General features: G+C 38.4%; 2 protein-coding genes across 3 annotated transcripts in view; one reads left to right on the top strand and one right to left on the bottom strand.

The window, feature by feature from the left end:
• Nucleotides 1-943: 943 nt before the first annotated feature.
• LOC127855086 (dolichol-phosphate mannosyltransferase subunit 3-like) lies at nucleotides 944-12,724 on the bottom strand. Its single transcript, XM_052390443.1, has 5 exons — nucleotides 12,603-12,724; nucleotides 6,132-6,254; nucleotides 5,435-5,464; nucleotides 2,644-2,721; nucleotides 944-2,152 (listed from the first exon to the last, which is right to left on the bottom strand). Exons 1-5 carry the CDS (start codon nucleotides 12,603-12,605, stop codon nucleotides 2,099-2,101), a joined length of 288 nt encoding a protein of 95 aa, XP_052246403.1. The 5' UTR covers nucleotides 12,606-12,724; the 3' UTR covers nucleotides 944-2,098.
• Nucleotides 12,725-12,948: 224 nt separating this feature from the next.
• Nucleotides 12,949-22,551, top strand: part of LOC127855077 (GDP-fucose transporter 1-like) — a 41,565-nt gene continuing 31,962 nt past the window's right edge. For both annotated transcript variants that reach the window (XM_052390432.1, XM_052390431.1), the window contains exon 1: nucleotides 12,949-13,092. In XM_052390432.1, the coding sequence (XP_052246392.1) occupies nucleotides 13,037-13,092 (56 nt within the window). In that variant the 5' untranslated portion in view covers nucleotides 12,949-13,036. The remainder of the gene's footprint in view (nucleotides 13,093-22,551) is intronic.

The raw sequence follows: 22,551 nt of genomic DNA, 5'->3' as shown, positions 1-22,551 counted from the left end.
GCTGATAATATGCACATCTCCTTTTGGTAGTGAAGCTTCCCATAAAGTTTCATAGAATTCCGGTCATTAGTTGCTGAGAAATAGCCCGGACAAGAACTGCACTATATGTACAGTTAATGGAAAATTTCAAAGGGCCATAACTCTGTGAAAAATCATCCGACCAGAACCCGCTGATAATATGCACATCTCCTCTTGGTAGTGAAGCTTCCCATAAAGTTTAATTGAATTCCGGTCATAAGTTGCTGAGAAATAGCCCGGACAAAAATTGCACTATATGTACAGTTAATGGAAAATTTGAAAGGGCCACAACTCGGTGAAAAATCATCCGACCAGAACCCGCTGATAATATGCACATCTCCTCTTGGTAGTGAAGCTTCCCATAAAGTTTCATTGGATTCCGGTCATTAGTTGCTGAGAAATAGCCCGGACAAAAGTTGTGCACGGACGGATGGACGGACACATGGACGGACGGACAAAGCAGCGACTATATGCTCCCCCCCAAATTTTTTTGGGGGAGCATAAAAAGGGCCATAATTCTTACAAAATGCTTAATACAGTTGTCTGCTCTTGTTCATAGATTGGGGTCATGTTGGTAAAGAAGTTTGCAAAATATAAAAGCAATATGTCAAGGGACATTGAAAATATTTGAGGTGGTACGCAAACTTTAACATAGATTTATCAATAATATGCATATTCTAAATGGAAAAAGGGCCATTATTCTTACAAAATGCTTGATACAGTTGTCTGCTCTTATTTATAGATTGGGGTCATGTTGGTAAAGAAGTTTGCAAAATATGAAAGCAATATGTCAAGGGACATTGAAAATATGTGAGGTGGTACGCAAACTTTAACATTTGCACGCTCACGCCAACGTGAGTAGGATAGCTCCACTATATATCTTTCATATATAATAGTTGAGCTAATAAAACACATACTATTTGAATGCATTGCAATGAGCTTTATTTACTATTAAGACGAAGAAGTGGCTAGCATGTGAGTTTGAATGGTGGTCACTATACTGGACCATACCGGACAGCTAAGGTTTCCTTCCGGGACTCCTGTTTCCCCCCCATAACACAATACCACACCAAAATTAACAATCTTTCAGTAACAACCAAATACCTGTACATTGCAGCTATAATTTAAAATTCCTACCAACTTTCGTGAGTCTAGTTATTTAATTAGGTAGGAGTACTGGGGCACACTCCAGGTCTACACAGAATGTAGCCTCTGGCTCGGAAAGAACCTCATGAACTTGAAAATAAACAAACACAGACATAGAGGTCTTTATGTTAACTGTTACACAGTTAAACATAAAAACTAAATCATGTGAATACATATATATTTGTATATGGAAAAACTGTAAATGAATGATTCAAATGAATGAAAATGTATATGGGATTTCATTCAAGTTAATATATACAGGGCATTTTAACAGAATGATAAAACAATGTACATAGCACTTGATAACATGTAAAATAACAATTATTAAGAAACCAGTCCACTCGAGTATCGGTCAAAAATGTTTTGGTTACAAAGTACTTTTAACACATTTATCCAGGCAGTTCACAATGCACATTAAAACTTGTCCCCCTTTTTATAAAGATCCTGACTTAACATTTAAATAACAATTAAGTCTAAAGCTCTGGGGAAAACAAACAGTCTTGATATATGTATGTAAAGTGTGTTCCAAGATTAGGGAGTCTGCACAGACTTATCAGGGACGACACTTTCTGCCTAAACAGGATTCACGCTGAGAAGAGACTTCCTGTACACACAAAAAAATCCATGAAAGTGTATAGTGTCCTCCCTGATTAGCATGTGCAGACTGGATAAGCAAATCTGGGATGACACTTTACACACATGCAATAATCCCCGTTATCCAAGAGCATGACTTGAATAATTCCTTAATCCTGTGCACAGATCTCGAGTACTGGACTTAAAAACATCAAGTTTAATTGCTAAACATCAAGTTTAATTGCTATCAGTGTCTATCTGCTGGTATTGCATTGAAATCATTTTGAAACCTGCCAAGTTCCAGACATATATATATATATATATATATATATACAAAAGTGTAAATGTGTACTGAAAGCATTCAGTCAAACTTAAATCCTTTTGACTTTAAATCTGCTTTTGCTTCCTCGATTTCCTGAAATAAATTTAAAAAATTGATCAAAGAGCAAACTGGAAAAATTTAATAAAAAGGACATGAATATTTTAATATTTAATAGAACCATTATCAGACTTGTCAAGTGTGTATATCAAAGCCTTTGATCTTTTATCATCTGTTTATTCATTCACATGTACTTTAATTAAATCCATTAAATTATTTAATTTGTCAAATAGTTAAAATTAAAATGACCTTTTTTGCATGTCAAGAAGAAAGTTAAAAGTGATCACTGATAATGATTTGAAGTTAACAGCGTTAAATTTCAACTCATTTCTACATGTTTTAATTACTGTAAATACAACTGAAATTTTGCAAGAAATCTGTCCAAGCCAAACAAATTGGCAACTACCGGTAACCATAACTTTAACTCCAACATACAATTAATATACTCCCTCTTCTTCATTTGCAGGTGTGTTATTAGTAGAGCCATCATTTAATTTAATCAAAGAGTTCTTTGCTTGACTACTTACTGTTTGTAATTCTTTAGCAGCCTCAATGCAGTCATTAAAGGTCGCAACTCTGTATCCTATCACAGCCACGGAAAATAACTGTAATGTAACAAAGAAATGAACAATTATTCGAGTCTCAGTCTGGAAAAACTGGGTTTAACCCTTTCAGTGCTGGAACCGAATTTTGAAGGCCTTTGCAAACAGTTTGCTGTTCTTACAGTATTCTTTGAGAAAAATCGAAGAAAATGCTAATTTTAGAAATTCAGCAGACGACATTTTAGCAGACGAAAAATTTCCCAGCATGCAAAGGGTTAATGCATTTGCATAATGTACCATCCCAGATAAGACTGAACAGTTCTCACAGGCTCATCATGGACAACAGTTTCTTTTTATATGTTTTTTGTTGAAAGAAAGTCTCTTCTGAAAGATGATACATTCTAGGCAGACAGTGTTGTCGCAGATAAGCCTGTGCTCGTTGCACAGGCTAGTCTAGGATGACCCTTTACGCATATGCATTCAAGTCCAGTTTTCCCAGAACAAAGCTTATTATGTCAAATATACACTAAACAATGTATTATGTGAATTTGGAATAAGACATAACTGGGAATGAAAATCATTTTGGTGATTTTCTCAAACAAAACTTTTTATTTCATGATCTAAATTTATTTTTGTAATATTTTATCTATACTTCAAGCTTAATAAGCAATTTTCCATGACTTTTTCATTAACAGTGATTGTATTTTTATCCTTTTTACTGTATTTTTAAACTGTGTTCATGCACCACATGCACACAGTTTTATTTTATGAGTATTTAAAAAAAAATCAAAGAAAAATCCAATTTTGTAGTAAAATCAATTTAAATGATGCTATTATATATGCAAGTATCTACTTTAATTATAATATGTCAAACTAAACAAGAGGGCCATGATGGCCCTGAATCGCTCACCTGACTCATTAAGATCAGATGAAAACTATGACCTCTATTGTCTACACAATGTTTTTCTATGATTTGACCTAGTGACCTAGTTCCTGACTCTAGATGACCCAAATACAATCCCAATCCAGATTTCATCAAGATAAACATTCTGACCACAGTTCATAAATATTGGATGAAAACTGTGACCTCTATTGTCAACACAAGGTTTTTCTATTTATTTGACCTAGATTTTTACCCCAGATGACCCAAATACAATCCCACCCAGATTTCATCAAGAATTCTGACCAAATTTCATAAAGGTTGTATGAAAACTGTGATCTCTAATGTCTACACAAGGTTTTTCTATTATTTGACCTAGTGACCTAGTTTTTGACCCCAGATGACCCAAATAAAATCCCAACCCAGATTTCATCAAGATAAACATTCTGACCAAATTTCATAAAGATTGGATGAAAACTGTGACCTCTATTGTCTACAGAAGGTTGTTCTATTATTTGACCTAGTGACCTTGTTTTTGACCCCAGATGACCCAAATACAATCCCAAACCGGATTTCATCAAGATAAACATGTTGACCAAATTTCATCAAGATTGGATGCAAACTGTGACCTCTACTGTCTACACAAACAAATTGTTGACGGACGGACGCACGGACAAACGCAGGCACGCACAACGGTCGCCGGACATCACACGATCACATAAGCTCACCGTGTCACTTCATGACAGGTGACCTAAAAATATGTGTCGGAGATAAACATGAACAGTTGTGGTTAAAATCCCATAGAAACAAGGGCTGTTTGTAAAACATGCATGCCCCCCTATATGGGCTATAAGTTGTAGTAGCAGCCATTGTGTGAATACGTTTTTTGTCACTGTGAATGGTGGTGGAGGTGGTGGTGGTGTAGTAGTAGTAGTAGTAGTAGTGGTAGTAGTAGTAGTAGTAGTAGTAGTAGTAGTAGTAGTAGTAATAGTAGTTGTAGTAGTAGTAGTAGTAGTAGTAGTAGTAGTAGTAGTAGTAGTAGTAGTAGTAGTAGTAGAAGTAGTAGTAGTAGAAGTAGTAGTAGTAGTAGTAGTAGTAGTAGTAGTAGTAGTAGTAGTAGTAGTAGTAGTAGTAGTAGTAGTAGTAGTAGTAGTAGTAGTAGTGGTAGTAGTAGTATTAGTAGTAGTAGTAGTGGTTAAAAGTAGTAGTAGTAGTGGCAGTAGTAGTAGAAGTAGTAATAGTAGACGTTGGTGTGGTGGTGGTGGTGGTGGTGGTGGTGGTAGTAGTAGTACTAGTAGTAGTAGAACTAGTAGTAGTAGTAGAAGTAGTAGTAGTAGTAGTAGTAGTAGTAGTAGTAGTAGTAGTAGTAGTAGTAGTAGTAGTAGTGGTAGTAGTAGTAGTAGAAGTAGTAGTAGTAGTAGTAGAAGTAGTAGTAGTAGTAGTAGTAGTAGTAGTAGTAGTAGTAGTAGTTGTAGTAGTAGTAGCAGTAGCAGTAGCAGAAGCAGTAGCAGCATTACAAGACCAATACTTAAGAATGATCAAATGGGAAAAGGTAACCTAGCACTGGCAGTAAATATGGGGCTCATTTACAGGTCAGATTTGGAATCTCTGCTGTAAAATGAGATTTTGAATGCAATTTTTTATGTCCCCACTTTTAAGAGAGAGTAATATACATGTAGATTTTATATTGTCTTTTTTGCACTGTCTGATTTTTGTGTCACTGAGTGTCTATACGCAATAAATTGAATGGAAATGCATTCCCACACACATTTTAGTCCTGAAAAAAATGCACCAATTCTAGTCATTTTCTAGGTTGTGAGAGTGAAAAATCGAAGTTTATTTTGTTGCTTTGCGCTTGTATTGTAGATGTCCAAAATATTTATATGGAACACTTACCCCAAAAGTAATTATCACATATAATGGAAGCTGAAAATAGAAGAAATAACACATGTCAATGACAAGAAGCAATTCGAACTCATAAAAAGTATAATAGAGCTACGTTGACCATCAAATATGTTTTTCTCCCTAATTTTGTTAGTTAAAATCATATCTGACTTGAACTTGACATTTAACCACAGAATTGCTACTGAAATTGTTGTCACAAATTCCATGACAACAAGAAATGGCAGCTATGATTGTGAAAAGAATTAAAAATGTATGCACCATGATAACTGTCGAAGATATATTGGACATATCACCTGTTGTTCTTTAACTTATTTGATAATAAATTACTTTAAACTCCAATAAACTACTTTTACAGTAAAAGTTTTTGTAACTCTTTTCTTTGATGTTTCAGATGCGTCACTTTGTTCTTCCATAATGATATACATGGAAATAAATATACATCACATTTACCTTACTAATAAATAGCAAAGATTGAAAATAGGCATTATGTCAAGATATTTATTGTTTTTAAATCATACATTTAAGCAAAAAATTAACTTAACAATTGGATTTGTTTGTTTCCCTTATTTTTCTTTGGTAGTATCTCATAGGAAAGAGCGCTGACTTTAGTCCTCCAATGTCTGACATTGTCCTGCTATGTGTGACATTTTCCTGAAAATGATGGGTTAGAATAGTGTTATTGACTTACAAACAGAACCACAGTTGGTGTGGAGGTGCTGGTCCCATCCTGTTCTCTATAGCCGAGTACCAGGGCAATCCACAACACAATGAATGTCACGCCTGCCAGCAACCACTGGAACAGCTTGGGAATCTACAAGACAACACAAACAACATTGATATATTTTGGTAAGACAAATGAGACTCCCTCTATTAAAAACATGCATAATGCATGTCTGTAAAGTGTCATTCCAGATCAGCCTGTGCAGTCTTCACAAGCCAATAAGGTAGGACACTTTCCACTTTGATGGAATATTTCATTGCAAATAAGTCTCTTCTTAGCAAAAATTGTGTTTAAACAGAAAGTGTCTTCCCGGAATGCACAGTCTAATCTGGGACGACATTTTTACACATGCATTTAAGTCTGTTTCCCAGAGCGAGGCTCAAATGTTTGCAGATGACACCAAGTAGATCCTTATTGCATAGTCACATAAATCAAATGTTTGCAGATGACACCAAGTAGATCCTTATTGCATAGTCACATAAATCAAATGTTTGCAGATGACACCAAGTAGATCCTTATTGCATAGTCACATAAATCAAATGTTTGCAGATGACACCAAGTAGATCCTTATTGCATAGTCACATAAATCGTGCAGTAACACTACACAGCAATTCCACCAATTATTATGTATGGTCTGATTTTTTTTAAACAAATTAAGTGATATTGCTTTTTGAAGAAGTTGTTCATATAGGATTGTGTTTCTTTCTGTTTCAATGTTATTATATTCAATGTATTTATTTACAATACTGTTATATTGAGGACAATATAAAATAATAACTACACTTCAACAAAATAAACATGTTATTTCCCCAGATGCTTTAATTGGTAGCAAAATAGAACAGGCTGTTTATGGGCTATTCAGCATTTGCAAACTTTTCCAAAAATAAATAAATATGTGAAATGGTTTTCCTGGTTGGAATGTTACTGTTCTTAACTTATATTATGTTGTTGTTTTTTAATTTTGTTTTATTGGGTAAAATTATGATTTTCAAAATAATTTTCATATATACAAAGAAGAATGTATGCATTATTTTTAATCAAACAAACTCAACACAAAACAGACTGACATCATTTTATTCTTTTAAAAAATAGTATACATAAATACATGTAGTTCTGTTTAATATTTAAGCAATTTGTATATGTTGCTTATGCATGTTTTTTATCTGAGTGCTGTTCCTCACATGTGCTTGTAAATGTGCTATGTATACACGTTCTGTTATAATTTATAATATGATATTTGTTTGATTGTATGTGTAACTGTTTGAAAATATTGATTAATTAACAAAGTAATTAATATTAGTAAGTATATATTTGGCTCTTATTAATTAAAAAGCAGTGAAATGTAACGACTATTAGCGGCATCATTGAATAAATACAATACTTAAATTTTTTATCAACATACAATCTTCAAAAAGCAGTTTCGCCTATAGCATTTCATTGCCTCAGGTATTAAAAGATCAAAACATCGGTCAATTACGTATGTTTTTGTTATTTGTCCGTTGCATACGTCATATTTACGCTGCAATTGTTAGACATGTGACTTTGCACACAGACCGTCAGAATTTGCACATGTTACAATCAACTGTTTCATTATTTACATCTGTATTTTGACTTTAGTAACAAGACAGAACTACGCACACAGCCGGACATAGAAGGCTCACAATTTGTTTTGTAGTGGTGAGCTTGTGCCGTTACGCGGAATATATCTTGTAGTTCACAATATTGTACGGACATTGGAAAACGTTATGATATAATTAAATCAACAGAAATAAATCAATATAAGCAATGAAATGGAGTTGCGTACCTTTATTGAGTTTCAAAGACTACGTGACTGCAGAAAGTAGTAATGAGTAGTACCGAGTTTAGGCAGTATGAATACTCTTCAATTGGAAATGCAAATCTTTTGCAGATTCTTGTTAGTAAACACATGTATATAAGAAATTAGTTGGCTTAATTTTCGGATGGCTCAAACTTTTGTTGGTGGTCCCCGTGAGTTCAAGCTATTGAGTTGATGACTGTTAATACATGTAGACAACACAAACTGGAAACTCCATTTGTTTCTCAACCACACACTGGCACAGTATCTCATTTTGGAACTGTTCATGAACATACTGGTATTGTTTCATAAAGGTCTACATAGGTTCTAAGAGATTATTGCATTTCTGTGATTTAACTATGTCCTTCACATATACTTATGTTGCTATAATAAACATTAACAAATGCACTTCATAAAAATAAAGTCGACTTAAGTTATCTTTAATTTGTTCAATAACTATTTAAAATGTCAGTAATGTCAGTTATTATGTCACATTGCCAGTTCCCTTCAAAACCATTACTTAATTCCTGCAGTACATGTTCTCTTGACAAATTTAACAGTGTTGATGTAACATCAATTACTACACTGAAGTGCACAATCAGTGGCTTGACTGGTTTAGATGCGAAATGATTTAAATGTTAAAATGCAGAAAAATATGTGTGTTATTAAACTGGAAATATTAAGACACAGGTCCATTGATTTCATTGCAAAGTAGACAGTATATTTGACGGCAAGTTAAAAACAAGAGCACCGCCTTGCGGGTGCAGACCGCTCATCTATTTTCTTTTTAAAGGTGAAGGGACTCTCATTTTCAATCACAAAGGAGGGAGGGGTGGAGTGAAGAGGGGTGTATAGTGTGGGGTTGTGGACATTTATTACATTATTTTCCAAAAAAGCGAAAAAAAAAGGGGAGTTTTTGGGTGCGATGGTAAATAAAAAAATTAAAAAAAATAAAAATAAAAATTGGGGGGGGTGGGGTGGGGTGGGGGGTATAGTGTGAGGGTGTGGTGGTCATTTGTGAGATGATCTTAAAAAAAAAAAATTGGGGGGTGAGGGGGCGAGGGGGGGGAGGGGGGAGGGCATTGGGGATGGTTTGGGTGGAGTCTATTGTGGTATGTCAGGTAAGAGTAGTTTTGTCAAAGTATCAATCAAATCTAATCATAAATAAAGAAGTTATGGCAATTTTAGGAAAATTTAATAATTTGACCTTAAGAGTCAAGGTCATTCAAAGGTCAAGGTAAAATTCAACTTGCCAGGTACAGTAACCTCATGATAGCATGAAAGTATTTGAAGTTTGAAAGCAATAGCCTAGATACTTAAGAAGTAAAGTGGATCGAAACACAAAATTTAACCATATATTCAAAGTTACTAAGTCAAAAAAGGGCCATAATTCCGTAACAATGACAACCAGAGTTATGCAACTTGTCCTTTTACTGTACCCTTATGATAGTTTGTGAGTGTTCCAAGTATGAAAGCAATGTCTATGATACTTTAGGGGTAAAGTGGACCAAAACACAAATCTTAACCAAATTTTCAATTTTCTAAGTAAAAAGGGCCCATAATTCCGTCCAAATGCCAGTCAGAGTTACATAACTTTGCCTGCACGGTCCCATTATGATAGTTAATAAGTGTTGCAAGTATGAAAGCAATAGCTTTGATACTGTAGGAATAAAGTGGACCTAAACACAAAACTTAACCAAATTTTCAATTTTCTAAGTATAAAAAGGGCACATAATTCTGTCAAAATGCCAGTCAGAGTTACATTACTTTGCCTGCAGAGTCCCCTTATGATAGTTAGTAAGTGTTGCAAGTATGAAAGCAATAGCTTTTATACTTACGGAATAAAATGGACCTAAACACAAAACCAAAATTTTCAATTTTCTAAGTATAAAAAGGGCACATAATTCTGTCAAAATGAACGCCAGAGTTATCTAACTTTGCCGGCCCAGTCCCCTCATGATAGTAAGTAAGTGTACCAAGTTTGAATGCAATAGCATTGATACTTTCTGAGAAAAGTGGACCTAAACGCAAAACTTAACCAAAATTTTCAATTTTCTAAGTATAAAAAGGGCACATAATTCTGTCAAAATGCACGCCAGAGTTATCTAACTTTGCCTGCCCAGTCCCCTCATGATAGTAAGTAAGTGTACCAAGTTTGAATGCAATAGCATTGATACTTTCTGAGAAAAGTGGACCTTAACGCAAAACTTAACCAAAATTTTCAATTTTCTAAGTATAAAAAGGGCACATTATTCTGTCAAAATGCACGCCAGAGTTATCTTACTTTGCCTGCCCAGTCCCCTCATGATAGTAAGTAAGTGTACCAAGTTTGAATGCAATAGCATTGATACTTTCTGAGAAAAGTGGACCTAAACGCAAAACTTAACCGGACGCCGACGCCAACGCCAACGCCGACGCCAAGGTGATGACAATAGCTCATTATTTCTTTATAAAAAATAGATGAGCTAAAAAAGGTAGTACTCACTACTCAAGGCTGATTTGACTTAAAGGGGCCTTTTCACAGATTTTGGAATGTTTTGAAGTTCGTAAATAAATGCTATATATTGATAAATGTAAACATTGGATCTAAAAAGCTTCAGTAAAAAATCAAGAATAAAATGTAAAAAAGAAAAAAAAAGTATCCCGCAGCAGGGCTCGAACCAGTGACCCCCGGAGTCCTGGAGTAAGAACCAATAAGTCCGCTCGGCCAGTCTGCCAAGTATGCATGATTGAGGTATTTTATACTTTATATAAGGAATCTTCGTAGTTTCACAAAATTAAACAACTCTCCAAATTCTTCAATCGTTTTGCGTTGCAACGCTTTATAATTTTCAGGTTTTTAAATCGTCAAAAGATGCATATAATGGCTATATTAGACCATGGAACCTGTTCAGTATAACTGTTTACTCACAAATATCATACTTAAAATGAACATTTGCGAATCTGAACAACTTTTATCAATTTTGTCAATTTACCAAAACGTGAAAAGATCCCTTTAGAAGGAATTATAGTCAAGTAACCATTACCGCATCATTACCATTTCTAGACGATTGTTTGCACACAGAATCTTCATGACCTGTTCTTTAAAACGCATTGATTGAGTCGTAATCGGAGCTACTATTTGTCAAACATTTCGGTATGTTTTGCTGACATGTATATATACGACTTTGTTGACTTCCGTCTCGTTTCTAAATCGAGATTGAACATTTTTCGCTGCCACATGCTATAACTCTGTTGGGAAGTAAGAAATTTACGCAATAATTCAAAGGCCATTTAGTAGTCTTTCTTCCTGCAAAAGTCCATTTCAGTTTTGATTTGTGTTTAAGATTTTGCAACACCTTAAGCGAAATGAAGAATAAGGGCAATAATGGATCAAGCTTGATAATATGCATATATTACGGGCAAAAGCCCGCAAAGCGGGCGTTGAACGTTTATTTTTATCAATTTTCTGAAATACAGAGAGACATTACCTTATAGGCTATCAAGTCAAATAATTCCTGCCGTCATCTATTTTCGCGATGGAAAATCAAAGACCGCTGGAGCAAGATAGGCACTTTGACAAAGCTACATGACACGTAGATGCATTCCTCAAGAAATATGTCACGGCAGTGATTATTGTGTAGCGAATCGTACTCTATGTTATTGTATTACATGTTTTTTCAACGCCAAATGCTATTTTGTTTTTTTCTTCCTGTTTTCCTGTTTCCCGGCCTAACACCGTTACGGGAATAAGCCAAATACCAAAGACTGCTATACTAAATTTCGCGTTCACTTTCTCCAAACATAATTTCAGAAATATAACCCTTCTAAAATGTATTGCCTAAATCCCAATGCAATTAATCGAATAAGATTAGTCTCGAATTTATTTTATTCGTTCAATTATGCACCTTATTTTTATTATTATCCTCATAAATTAATAAAAAAATATATATTTAAAAAGCCGTTTTAGTTAAAATCATTAACCCCAGCATTGTTTAGAGGTCTTAAATTTAAAGGGAGGTCACCACTGCGAAAATAACAATACAGAAATCCAGCATCTGGTGTGTATTCCCTAATTCCGGTCGCGAGCGGTGCATTTTTGGTATTTGTCTGCAGCAGATATTGAGGGAAGAACTGTTCTGTTGATTGCTCCTGGTCTTGGTATATTTTATTTTTTTTTTTAAATGGTTTATTTATGAATTATATTTTGAACACAATCATGTCCATATATTTATTAAAAATACATGGTTATCAGCAAAACTTAAAAAGCTTTTGCCCGTAAATTAGGTAGCACCTATAATCATATTATTAAATATCTTAGAAACAGACCAAGTATACAGCAGTTTCGTCTTGCAAATATTACAGAAGATGCCTAGTATTGGCAAAAGGCCAAATTTGCAAACTTTAAAGCTGGCCGTTTAATAAAAAATCCAATGAGAATTAGATTTAGTGTAATCTAACCATATTCGTCACACTATTATTGTTTTGCAACCTATATCACGAAAACATGTTGCAAAATAATTTAACCTGATAATATATAGGTTCGAGTGAAATATTTTATGGAAATGATTTAGTGCGAATGATTTTTATCTTTTCTGTGCCACTATTCGCTCCATATTACAAATACACTATGGGTATTTTACCATTTTTAGTAAAAGACTGCGGACGTGTCGGCTGCAATGTTGGAAACGAAATTTAGACGAAATTAAATATAAATAGATTTTTGAGATATATTTTAAATCGTATTATTCTACCTGCTTAAATTGCAAATTCGGCTTTGATTGATAAAAAAAACATTTTATTTCATTGATTGTCATTACAATATATCCTTTATTTAAACACGATATTTATTTTCGTTTATTTTGTATCCCTTACCGTAAATTATGTTTTTGTTGCAAAATATATTTTATGGATTTAGACAAAATCTGTGTTATAATGTGCACAGAGCTGTATGATAATTATTTTTTGGTCGTACACATATTGTTAAATAGAAACAGTAAACAGCTTTTCCTTTTTACGACATACCGGCAAGTTGTCACTCGATTTCGCTGGTGACGTTCCAAAAACCAAGACGAAAATGGAGTCTTTTCTGTCAAAATCACTGAAAATTGCAGCCGTTGTTTCGGCATATTGGTAAGGCATTAACATTGCAAATTAGTTGCATAACAATACATGTTAACTTCATCCGAATCCATTGATTGATCAATATAGTTATAGAACTACTCCTATAAATATGAGGTCGATTTACATCGACCTCATATCGTTTAACGTTATTTTGCAATAGCATCGTTCCGACATGAATTCATGTCGGAAGCTTTAACGGCATCAAATTCATATAACAGCACAGAATAATCATGCAATATATTATTAAACATAAAATATAAACATTATTTTACTAATTGCATTAGAAAAATGTTTATACAAACTTACAAGTAATGATAGTCCAGACCTTAAAACACTACCACTGTTAAAATTCCATATTGTTGTCATATAGCATTGTGTAAATTGAAAGTTGCATAATGTTACCTCATTGGTCGGTTATAAATACATTGTTTCTCTATATATAGTATTCGATTTAGACGAAAATAATAATTTACGTGGAATGTCATATTAGTTTTCCATTAAAACTTTGATCTTGCCGTGTGTGTTTATGGACGTTATTAATTATGTTATACTTATTTTTGTATTTCATTAAGAATTAGAACGTGTAGCCCTTTTTGTTAACTGTTTTTAGCAAACGATTCGCGGCTTAATAGACACGGAAAATAGTTAAAGCGACACTTTCATTTAAAGGTTTAATGTGAACAATATTAAATGAAACCTTTTTTGGTATTAATATATTTAATTGACATTTTAAATTCGATACTTGAAAAGGTGTTTAGTCTTTAAAAAGATGTCGCTGATATTGTTAATTTCAATAACTGTTAATATGCTTAATGTTGTATAAAAAATTGAATAGTTTCACTGAGTTGTATTCCCGCCTAAAATCCGATATCGTATAACGCGCAACGGTTAAGAATAAGGTCTGAATAAGTTTAAGTATTCAGATCCGAATATCAGCAGCTGTGCCAGCTGGGAAGCCCCGTTTTGGCTTTAACAACCGCAAGCGAAACAACATACTTTTTTAAGTCTTGCACTTAGACTCCATGATCACAAGTATAGGTCCCTGCTGTGGCGTATGACACCATAGTGTTATTTAGTATTGGTCGGCACAGTATCTGATCATAACGAGATAATTGGTTTGTGCTGAACACAGGGGCAATAAAACCACAGATCTATCAATAAACAAGATTATTGAGATATCTTTTATTGAACACCGCGATAAAAAAGCTCAAACCACGGACTCTAGATTGCACGGATAAGAAACATGGCAACATTCTCAGAATCATCACTGCTATATGTGTAATCACCTAACAATTCGTCTAAAAATAATTTATATATTTGAGTTGAAGACGATGTACTGTTGTATAAGTCTGAATAAACTATCTGTCTGCCTGTCTAAATCTAAGCCGTCATCGCCCCAGTGAAGAAAAATCTGATTTTGAATAGTTGGACATGATTCCCTGATGTCAAAATACGTAATGACCCGCGTAACACCGACCGTGATTTTCAAGAATCTTTAATAAACTGATAATTTAAGGTAAATAACATTATATATAATTATACATAATTCCCTCGTTGATAATTAACAGCAAACGATAAATGTTTTGACACCCATTTTATTTCAAGTATGCATGCAAAGCCGCAAAATATCAAGAGGGTCCGCTATATACGCTGTTTCATCATAAATTTAACACCCTTTCTGTGTTATAAACAAGAGCTGAAATCGTTAATTTGTTAAGATTTATTTATAATAAGCTTTATTGATATGTTCCGTGAACAAAATACTACAATATATTTCATAAAAAATATAATAATCATGGCAAAGGAAATTCGATGGCCGGTTTCTAAACAAAAGCGTAATCGCCAAGACCGTAGCATCAGTTCAGTGCGTAAGGAACGCGCGCTACTTTCTTCCGCCTTCATTCCTTAATTACTTTCGTTTTTAAACATTTTTTTTCTATCGTATACAGAATTCTATTCTCCTAAGCATGATGAAATTTTTTAAACTGAACTCCATATATAAACGCTACAAATTGGTATTAGGTACGAACATGTCAACCGTAAATCTAGATTCTAAAACTCCAAAACGGTATGATATTTGCAAAAGTTAAAGTTATAACTCGCCGGGCTGTCGAAATCAGAAGAAAAACTTAATATATATTTATATATCTTTTTACTACGTAACGTAAGCTTTCTAATGATATATAATTTGTCAAAATCGGTCGAGAAATGAAACTATAATTTAACAAAAGACGTGAGTGGGTACATCAAAATGTATAACCTCGGCGCTTCGCTGTACGCTAATTGTACAAGATCGATAGCCACAACACGGTAAAACGCGCGGTGGTAAAACATAAAATGTGTATTTCTTGAGTTTATCTCGCTATAAATCCATTAAGAACAACGGGAATATACTAAAACGTATATTTTTTGAAAGAGGAATTAATAAGCAACAAGATAACGTATAAACCAATAAAATCGGATGAATAGTTTTTGCATAAGATTGAATTTACTACAGTAAGGGTCAAATACTCGATTCATCTCCTAACAATATACACTCCGTGATACAACTGGTAGTTTTAACACACACATATAGGTTCCATTTAATTAAAGAGTACAGAAAGCTAAAAAGTGATGTGGTTTGTTGTACAACAACAATTGGTTATGTGTAACCTATTCAAAAAATAATTTCGTTCAAGATAATTCAATGTAATTCTATAAACGACAAACACACTTCGTGTGTTGTGTATGTTTATTTTTAAAAATGTACATATGTGGTTTAAAAGCAAAATTTTTACACATTTAAGAGGTAATCGCACACATTTATGTCTAATTAATGATAATTTTATGCATTAGCAAAGATTTAACGAGAAAAACTGAAGTTTAAAGTGAACTCAATTTGCTATAGGAAAACGACGGTAGCCGTTTAGACGTAAGCGGGGTAGCTTACGTCTAATTATTTGGACTATTATAGAACTTGAATTTGACCAGTTGACAACCACAAACAAAAACACTGACAGTGACATCACAGAATTATAGTACTTATGCTATAAAACACTATAGAACTTACCTAAGCAAGTTGCTTGGGGTAGATTCCATCGTCTACAGTGTGTACAAGCGCAGAAATACTCTCCGCAAGATATAAAGGAACGTCCTGTCAAGAGGGTTGTTTACTGCACACACATTCGTCATGATTACGTCATTCGCGCGTTCTTCGGTAAAGAGGGCAATAGGGCAAAACAGTCGGGATGGTCCACTGACAGTCCGGTCAATTTTACCATATTCCTCCCCATTTTATAGCCCTCCTCTTCACCCCATCAAGACAGTCTGCCACACCCCTATACCACGTTCCAAGACCACACAATATGATCTCATACTTACAGAAACATTCCTGACTAGTTTTTTCCTTTGCATTACCCACTCACCATGTGACCTTTGTATTTTATTTATATATCACCATGTGACCTTTGTATTTTATTTATTTATTTTTAAACCCAGAGCACTCATTTGATAATTTGACCAACCGTTTCCTTAAGCATAGACCACATTACTGAATCCTGACACATTCTATTATCGACGCCCCTTGGCCAGTGTTTAACAGACATCCGACCGCCTCAATCACTAATTAAAGGGCGCGCGCAAACGCATCACCCTCCTATGGTTCGATCCCCAACTCGCCAACAGACTATTTCCAGTATCCGACCCCTACAGGTTATAGAGACGCCTGCTATTTCCAGTATCCGACCCCTACAGGTTATAGAGACGCCTGCCGTTCTCAGCAGTAGTGCGCAATATCTCCCTGAGGGTCTCCTTTTGGATCTGGGCCACCGTATTTGCAACTTCACCCACGTACGCCGGCGTATTGTCTTTCTTACATCGGACTCGCAAGTAAGGAGAATCGGTCTCAACTAGGAGTCGGTCGGCCGGAATCCCTCGCACAGCTGACTTTTGCACCTCATCAAAACGCGCAGCCAGACCTGAGATGCTAAAGTAGCAACGGGGAAATGCAGCGGACCAACTCAGAACCTGATCGAGAGTTCCCGTGAAGCAGTGAAGGTGTATCCGCTGAGTCGGACTAACGTTCTTCTGCATGAGTCGGAGGGCAAGGGCACTAGCCTCACAAGAGTACGTGTCCCGCCCCCGAATATGCAAAATAACTGGTCGCCTAGGGCAAGCCAGCTCCAACAGCCCTACAAACATCTCCTCCTGCCTTCCCCACTCTCTTTCAGGCACAGTTCTGTCTAAACTGATCTCTCCAAGCGCTACCACCCCATCCTTCCTCAACTCTCTCTCCACCTGTCCTACCACCCCTTTAACGTCCCTTAGAGGCGCCTTAGGATGTACCCCGACAGCCGACCCGAAACCAGTGACACTGGGATATTCCCTTGGGTAGTTGGGTGGATCGCAGAAAACTGCAACTCCCCCATTTACCCGCACTGGTACCTCAGGCATTGGCCCCACGGTATGCCCCACCAACGCCTCAATAGAACCAACCTTGGTCGTCTTACAACTGCGGTCCAAGTGAAAGTGGCTGTCGAACGCGGTGAGTTCAGCATTCCTAACCAAAATCCACTCTTGAACCACAGGTGCAATTTCAAAGTCATCACCCAATTCACACTCATTCCCTAGAGACCCGGGCTCTGGAACCGACTCTGCCACTTGAGCCAACGCCATCACCTGGGCCCCTTTTGCTACACAAGTGACTGGCTCGGGTCTCTGAATCAAATCCATCTCTGGACTCGACACAGTCGCCTGAGCCTCCATGACCACACTCCGATCTGATCCGGCTCCCTGCACCAACTCAGTTGCCTGAGTCGACCCAGTAGCCTGGGCTGCCACACAACAATCTGGTCAGGATCTCTGCATCAACTCAGTTGCCTGAGTCGACCCAGTCACCTGGACCACGCCGCGCGGCCTGACAAACCTTTGGGCAAGGAAATCGTCTCTTACCTCTTGGCTGCATAGCTTCAGCAACGCGGCCAACACTCTCCAGTGGAAGAGGAGCGCTCGCGAGTTTACCCGTGCAACGTGGAATATAGGGGGAATGTAAAACATAAACCTGCGAGAGACCCTTTCTAACCAGACCTGGTCCTTGTCGTTCAGGCAGGACTGCTCAGAAATTGATAACCTCTGGCGGCCCACGAAAAGCATAGCCTCATCAAAGCTCTGGAGACCCAGACTATTGATGACGCATATTACCCCTCTAAACCGCACATGGTTCTTTTCCGGATTCTCCCATGCCTCCCGACGAAACACAGGCGGAAAATGCCGGGCCTCAACATGGTGTCTTATCGATCTTGCCCTTAATCCACACACGGGACAACCCTGGGTCTTTTTCCTCTTAAAACCCACATCATCCTGCTGGGACCAGGATCTATCCCTGGTCCCAACCCCGCCATTAAACTCTGCCCCTCTATCAAGAGGCCTGGACCGTCTCTCACTCCGGTCCATACCTCTTATCATCCTACCTTGAAGTGACATTGCCCCTGCGGGCTCTGCCATTTCATCTATAGGCCGTGCAAAACCGGGTTCCCCCACAATTTCCTGGTCAAGGTTAGCCGCCAAAGGAGCATCAACCTCCATGTCTTCCTCATCAGAGATGATGATGACCCCTTCTTCGAGGCCAACCTTGCACGCAGCCTCCACCAACCTCACTGGCGACACAAGGAAGTCCAGTGCTGATGGCTGCGAGGCCATGAAGGCCTCCCCTTCAGGCTCGGCCTTGACCTCCACCAACCTCACTGGCGACTCAGGGACAACCAGCGATGTCGAATCGGAGACAAATGCCTCCTCCTCAGGTTCGACCTTCACCCTCCCACACTCCGACCCTACTGGCAACACAAGTGAGTCCAGCGAGGAAGGATTGGGCACGAGTGACTCTACCCCAGGTTCAACCTTGACCCCCTCCGATCCCAACTGTGCTGGCAACGCAGGGAAGTCCAGCGCTGTCAGGATCGGAGCCGGCTTTGGTCTCGATCTGGACAACTCTACAGTACCCCGGGGCCTTCCGCTCAGTGAAGCCTCAGGGGTCCTCCGTTGTTTTTCAGGACCGGCCAACACCCTCTTAATGAATGAATCACTAAGAATTTGATGGCCGTACTTCCTGACCTCGGATACAAACCCTAGGCGCCCTCTCCTCCTGGCCAAACTTACTTGGCCTTCCACCGCCCTTTCTACCCTACCATGGTCCAAGGGCAACATCGTCCCCAGCTCAATGACGAGGTCCCGCCCCGAACTCCAAAGCGTACCCCGACCGCTGGCCTCCTCAACCTCAATAAATATGTCACGTCCATCCATGCGACAAACCACACGTGGCGTTCTGCAAAACACCACAGATTTATAATATAATGTGCCTTAGCTTCACAAGCTACCGGCATATACGATAAGTATAGACCTAACCTGTCCTACAACTTAGACATGTATACAGATCTATTTCTTCACCCTGTTCCTCCGTGACTCCCACACACTTTCCGTGGAACCACTCCTCACACACATCGCAAGCAATCATAAAGGAACCATCATCAATCCCCCTACACATACAGTATACTTGCTCATCTTGCACATCTTTCGCAAGACCGCAACTCTCTCGCTCTCGAACCACCCAGGCAGGAAGGTTGTTCAATTTACAACTTTTCAATCGGTCATGATTCACATTAACCCTCTTCCCTCGTAATCGGACCTGGTAAAGGAAATCGGTGAATTTTTTCACAACAACCCCCGGCCCAGTCCATTGTGGCGACAACTTCTTAGCTTTGCCTTTCTTTCCCGACACATTAAGCACATATACCATGTCACCAACCCGGTAGGAGTTTTGACATAACCTCACATCATGATCCTGCCTCATGTGAGCCTGATACCCGCTTAAACACTTGCGAGCGGTTTCATGGACTGACACCATACTTTGTTCTAGATTGTGGACATACTCAGTCACAGGCTGTGCCTCATGAGGTGGTAATGGGTAAACCAACTCAGAAGGAGTATAAACCTCTCTCCCTAGCATCATACGGTTAGCGGTGAAACCAGTACTCCTACACACTGATGAACGCATTGCCGCCGCGATTTGCGGTAGATTTTCGTCCCAAGTATTTTCTCGGGAACCTACATAGCAACGGACTGCATCCATGAGTGTGCGATTGTACCTTTCCACTTGACCATTGGTGCTTGGTCGATAGGCAGTTGTTCGCGTCTTATGAATGTGCAATAATTTACACATTTGCGTGAACAGAATGCTCTCAAAGTTGGTACCCCGATCAGTCATTATTTCCATAGGTACCCCATACCTACAGAACACTTGATTTACCACTGCCTCTGCAGTAACCTCAGCGGTTTGCGAAGGCAACGGTATACATTCTACCCATTTAGTGAACTGATCCACCACCATCATCACATACCGATTTCCCCTTTTCGTTAAGGGCAAAGGACCTAGAAAGTCAATGTGCACCCTCTCCATTGGGAGTCCAGAATGAAACTTTATCATCTCGCCCTTAGCCTTACGGTTAGGTTTTTTGCTTACAGAGCAACGCGGGCATTTGGATACGTACTTGATTATGTACTTTGACATGCGGTACCAGAAATACTTGGCCTTAACCCTTTCAATAGTACGCTGTTCGCCCTGATGTCCTGACAGAGGAATATCATGGTTCAGCACCAGGATCTCTTGGCACAATTCCCGTGGAACCAATAACTGCTGACGATCTGACTTTGGGTCGATTCGCCAAAGCAGATCCGCCTCCAATTTAAAACATTGGCGATTAATCCAATAAAACTTGGAGGCTGCGTTTGCTAGAAACAACTCTCCATCAGGAGGCTCGGTACCATGCAATAACCACTTCCGGATATACCGGAAGTCGTCATCCGCCCACTGATGTTCTTTAAGTAGAGCGTCCCGGTCCTGGACTGGGGCGGCTCTATCAGTACTCTCGACACCAGAGTCTTCTCCGGTTCTTACCTCCTGGATTATGACCGGTGCAAGAGAAACAACGTTATCCACCTCGCGAATAAACCCACCCCATTGTTCTTCTGCCCTAGTACATTTCGGACAACCACCACATGGCAAAACCTCAAGGGTTACACCATGCTCATAATGGTCTCCTCCATCAACCAGCAATCGTGACAATGCATCAGCATTTGCATGTTTCTTGCCAGCACGGTGGACTATGTCCATATCATACTGGCTCAACTCCTCCATCCAGCGAGCTATCTGCCCTTGTGGCTCCTTGAAATTCCATAACCAAGTAAGGCTACTGTGGTCCGTGCGAACCGTGAAACGTTTGCCCAGCAAGTAGTGGCGGAACTGTCGAGTAAACCTCACTACCGCTAGCAATTCTTTCCGCGTGGTACAATACCGCCTCTGTTCTTTAGTCAGCGCATATGACCCATAACTAACAACCCTAGGAGCCCCTGCCTGTATTTGACTAAGAACCGCACCAATTGCTTTATCAGAAGCATCGGTGTCAAGTACAAAAGGGTCATTCCGATTAGGAAGTCCTAAAACCGGGGCGGACATTAGGGCCTCCTTCAAATCAAGGAAGGCCGTATCTTGGTCATCCCCCCACTGATAGTCTTTAACTATTTCATACAGCGCCCTCGACCGTCCGGCATAATCCGATATGAACATTCGGTGGTAATTTACCAATCCCAAGAAACGTTCTACATCTTTAGAGCAGGTTGGCACTGGCCAGTCTACCACCACCCTAACGTCATTTGAGGACAACCCCAAACCCTCTGGTCCTTCAGTACGCCCCAAGAACTCCACCTTATGCTGAAACAGCTCACACTTCGCGGGTTTTAATTTCAGTTGGTATTGGCGTAATCTGACAAATACCCCCCGTATTGTAAGCATATGTTCAGCGAATGTCTTGTTCATAGCAAGGATGTCGTCAAGAAAGGCTAGAACACTGTTCCAGTTCAAACCCTGCAGTACTAAGCCTACAACCCGAGAAAATGTCGCCGGTGCATTACATAGACCGAATGCCATCCGGACAAACTCAAATAGCCCATACTTAGTTGTGAAAGCAGTTTTCTTTCTGTCTGACTCCTTGATCTTAATCTGCCAATTAGCAGAATTAGCATCCAGCTTTGAAAACCACTTCTGGCCAGCTAACATGTCTATACAGTCTTCAATCAGGGGCAAAGGATACACGTCCTTCACCGTGACTGAGTTCAACCCCCTGTAATCTACACACCACCTAACAGACCCATCACGCTTTCTAACTTACACAGGCGCGGAGCACCATTCTGAGTTAGACGGCTGGATCACCCCCGCCTCTAACATCTTTTTAAGATGGTTCTCTTCCTCAGTTACAAAGGCGACAGGCGTCCTACGCATTTTCTGCCTAATGGGTTTGGCTTCCCCCGTGTCTATGCAATGCTCAACAGCAGTAAAATTGCCAAGATCATACTCGTTTTTAGCGAATACATCCTCAAACTCACGTAAGAACCCAGCCACCTGCACCTGTTCTTCATCCCTCAAGTTTAATTTCGAACGTT

This window comes from Dreissena polymorpha, chromosome 13 (genome assembly GCF_020536995.1).
Source record: "Dreissena polymorpha isolate Duluth1 chromosome 13, UMN_Dpol_1.0, whole genome shotgun sequence".
NCBI lineage: Eukaryota > Metazoa > Mollusca > Bivalvia > Myida > Dreissenidae > Dreissena > Dreissena polymorpha.
Note: the sequence above shows the minus strand (reverse complement) of the source record. Positions and strands in the feature narration are given on the sequence as shown.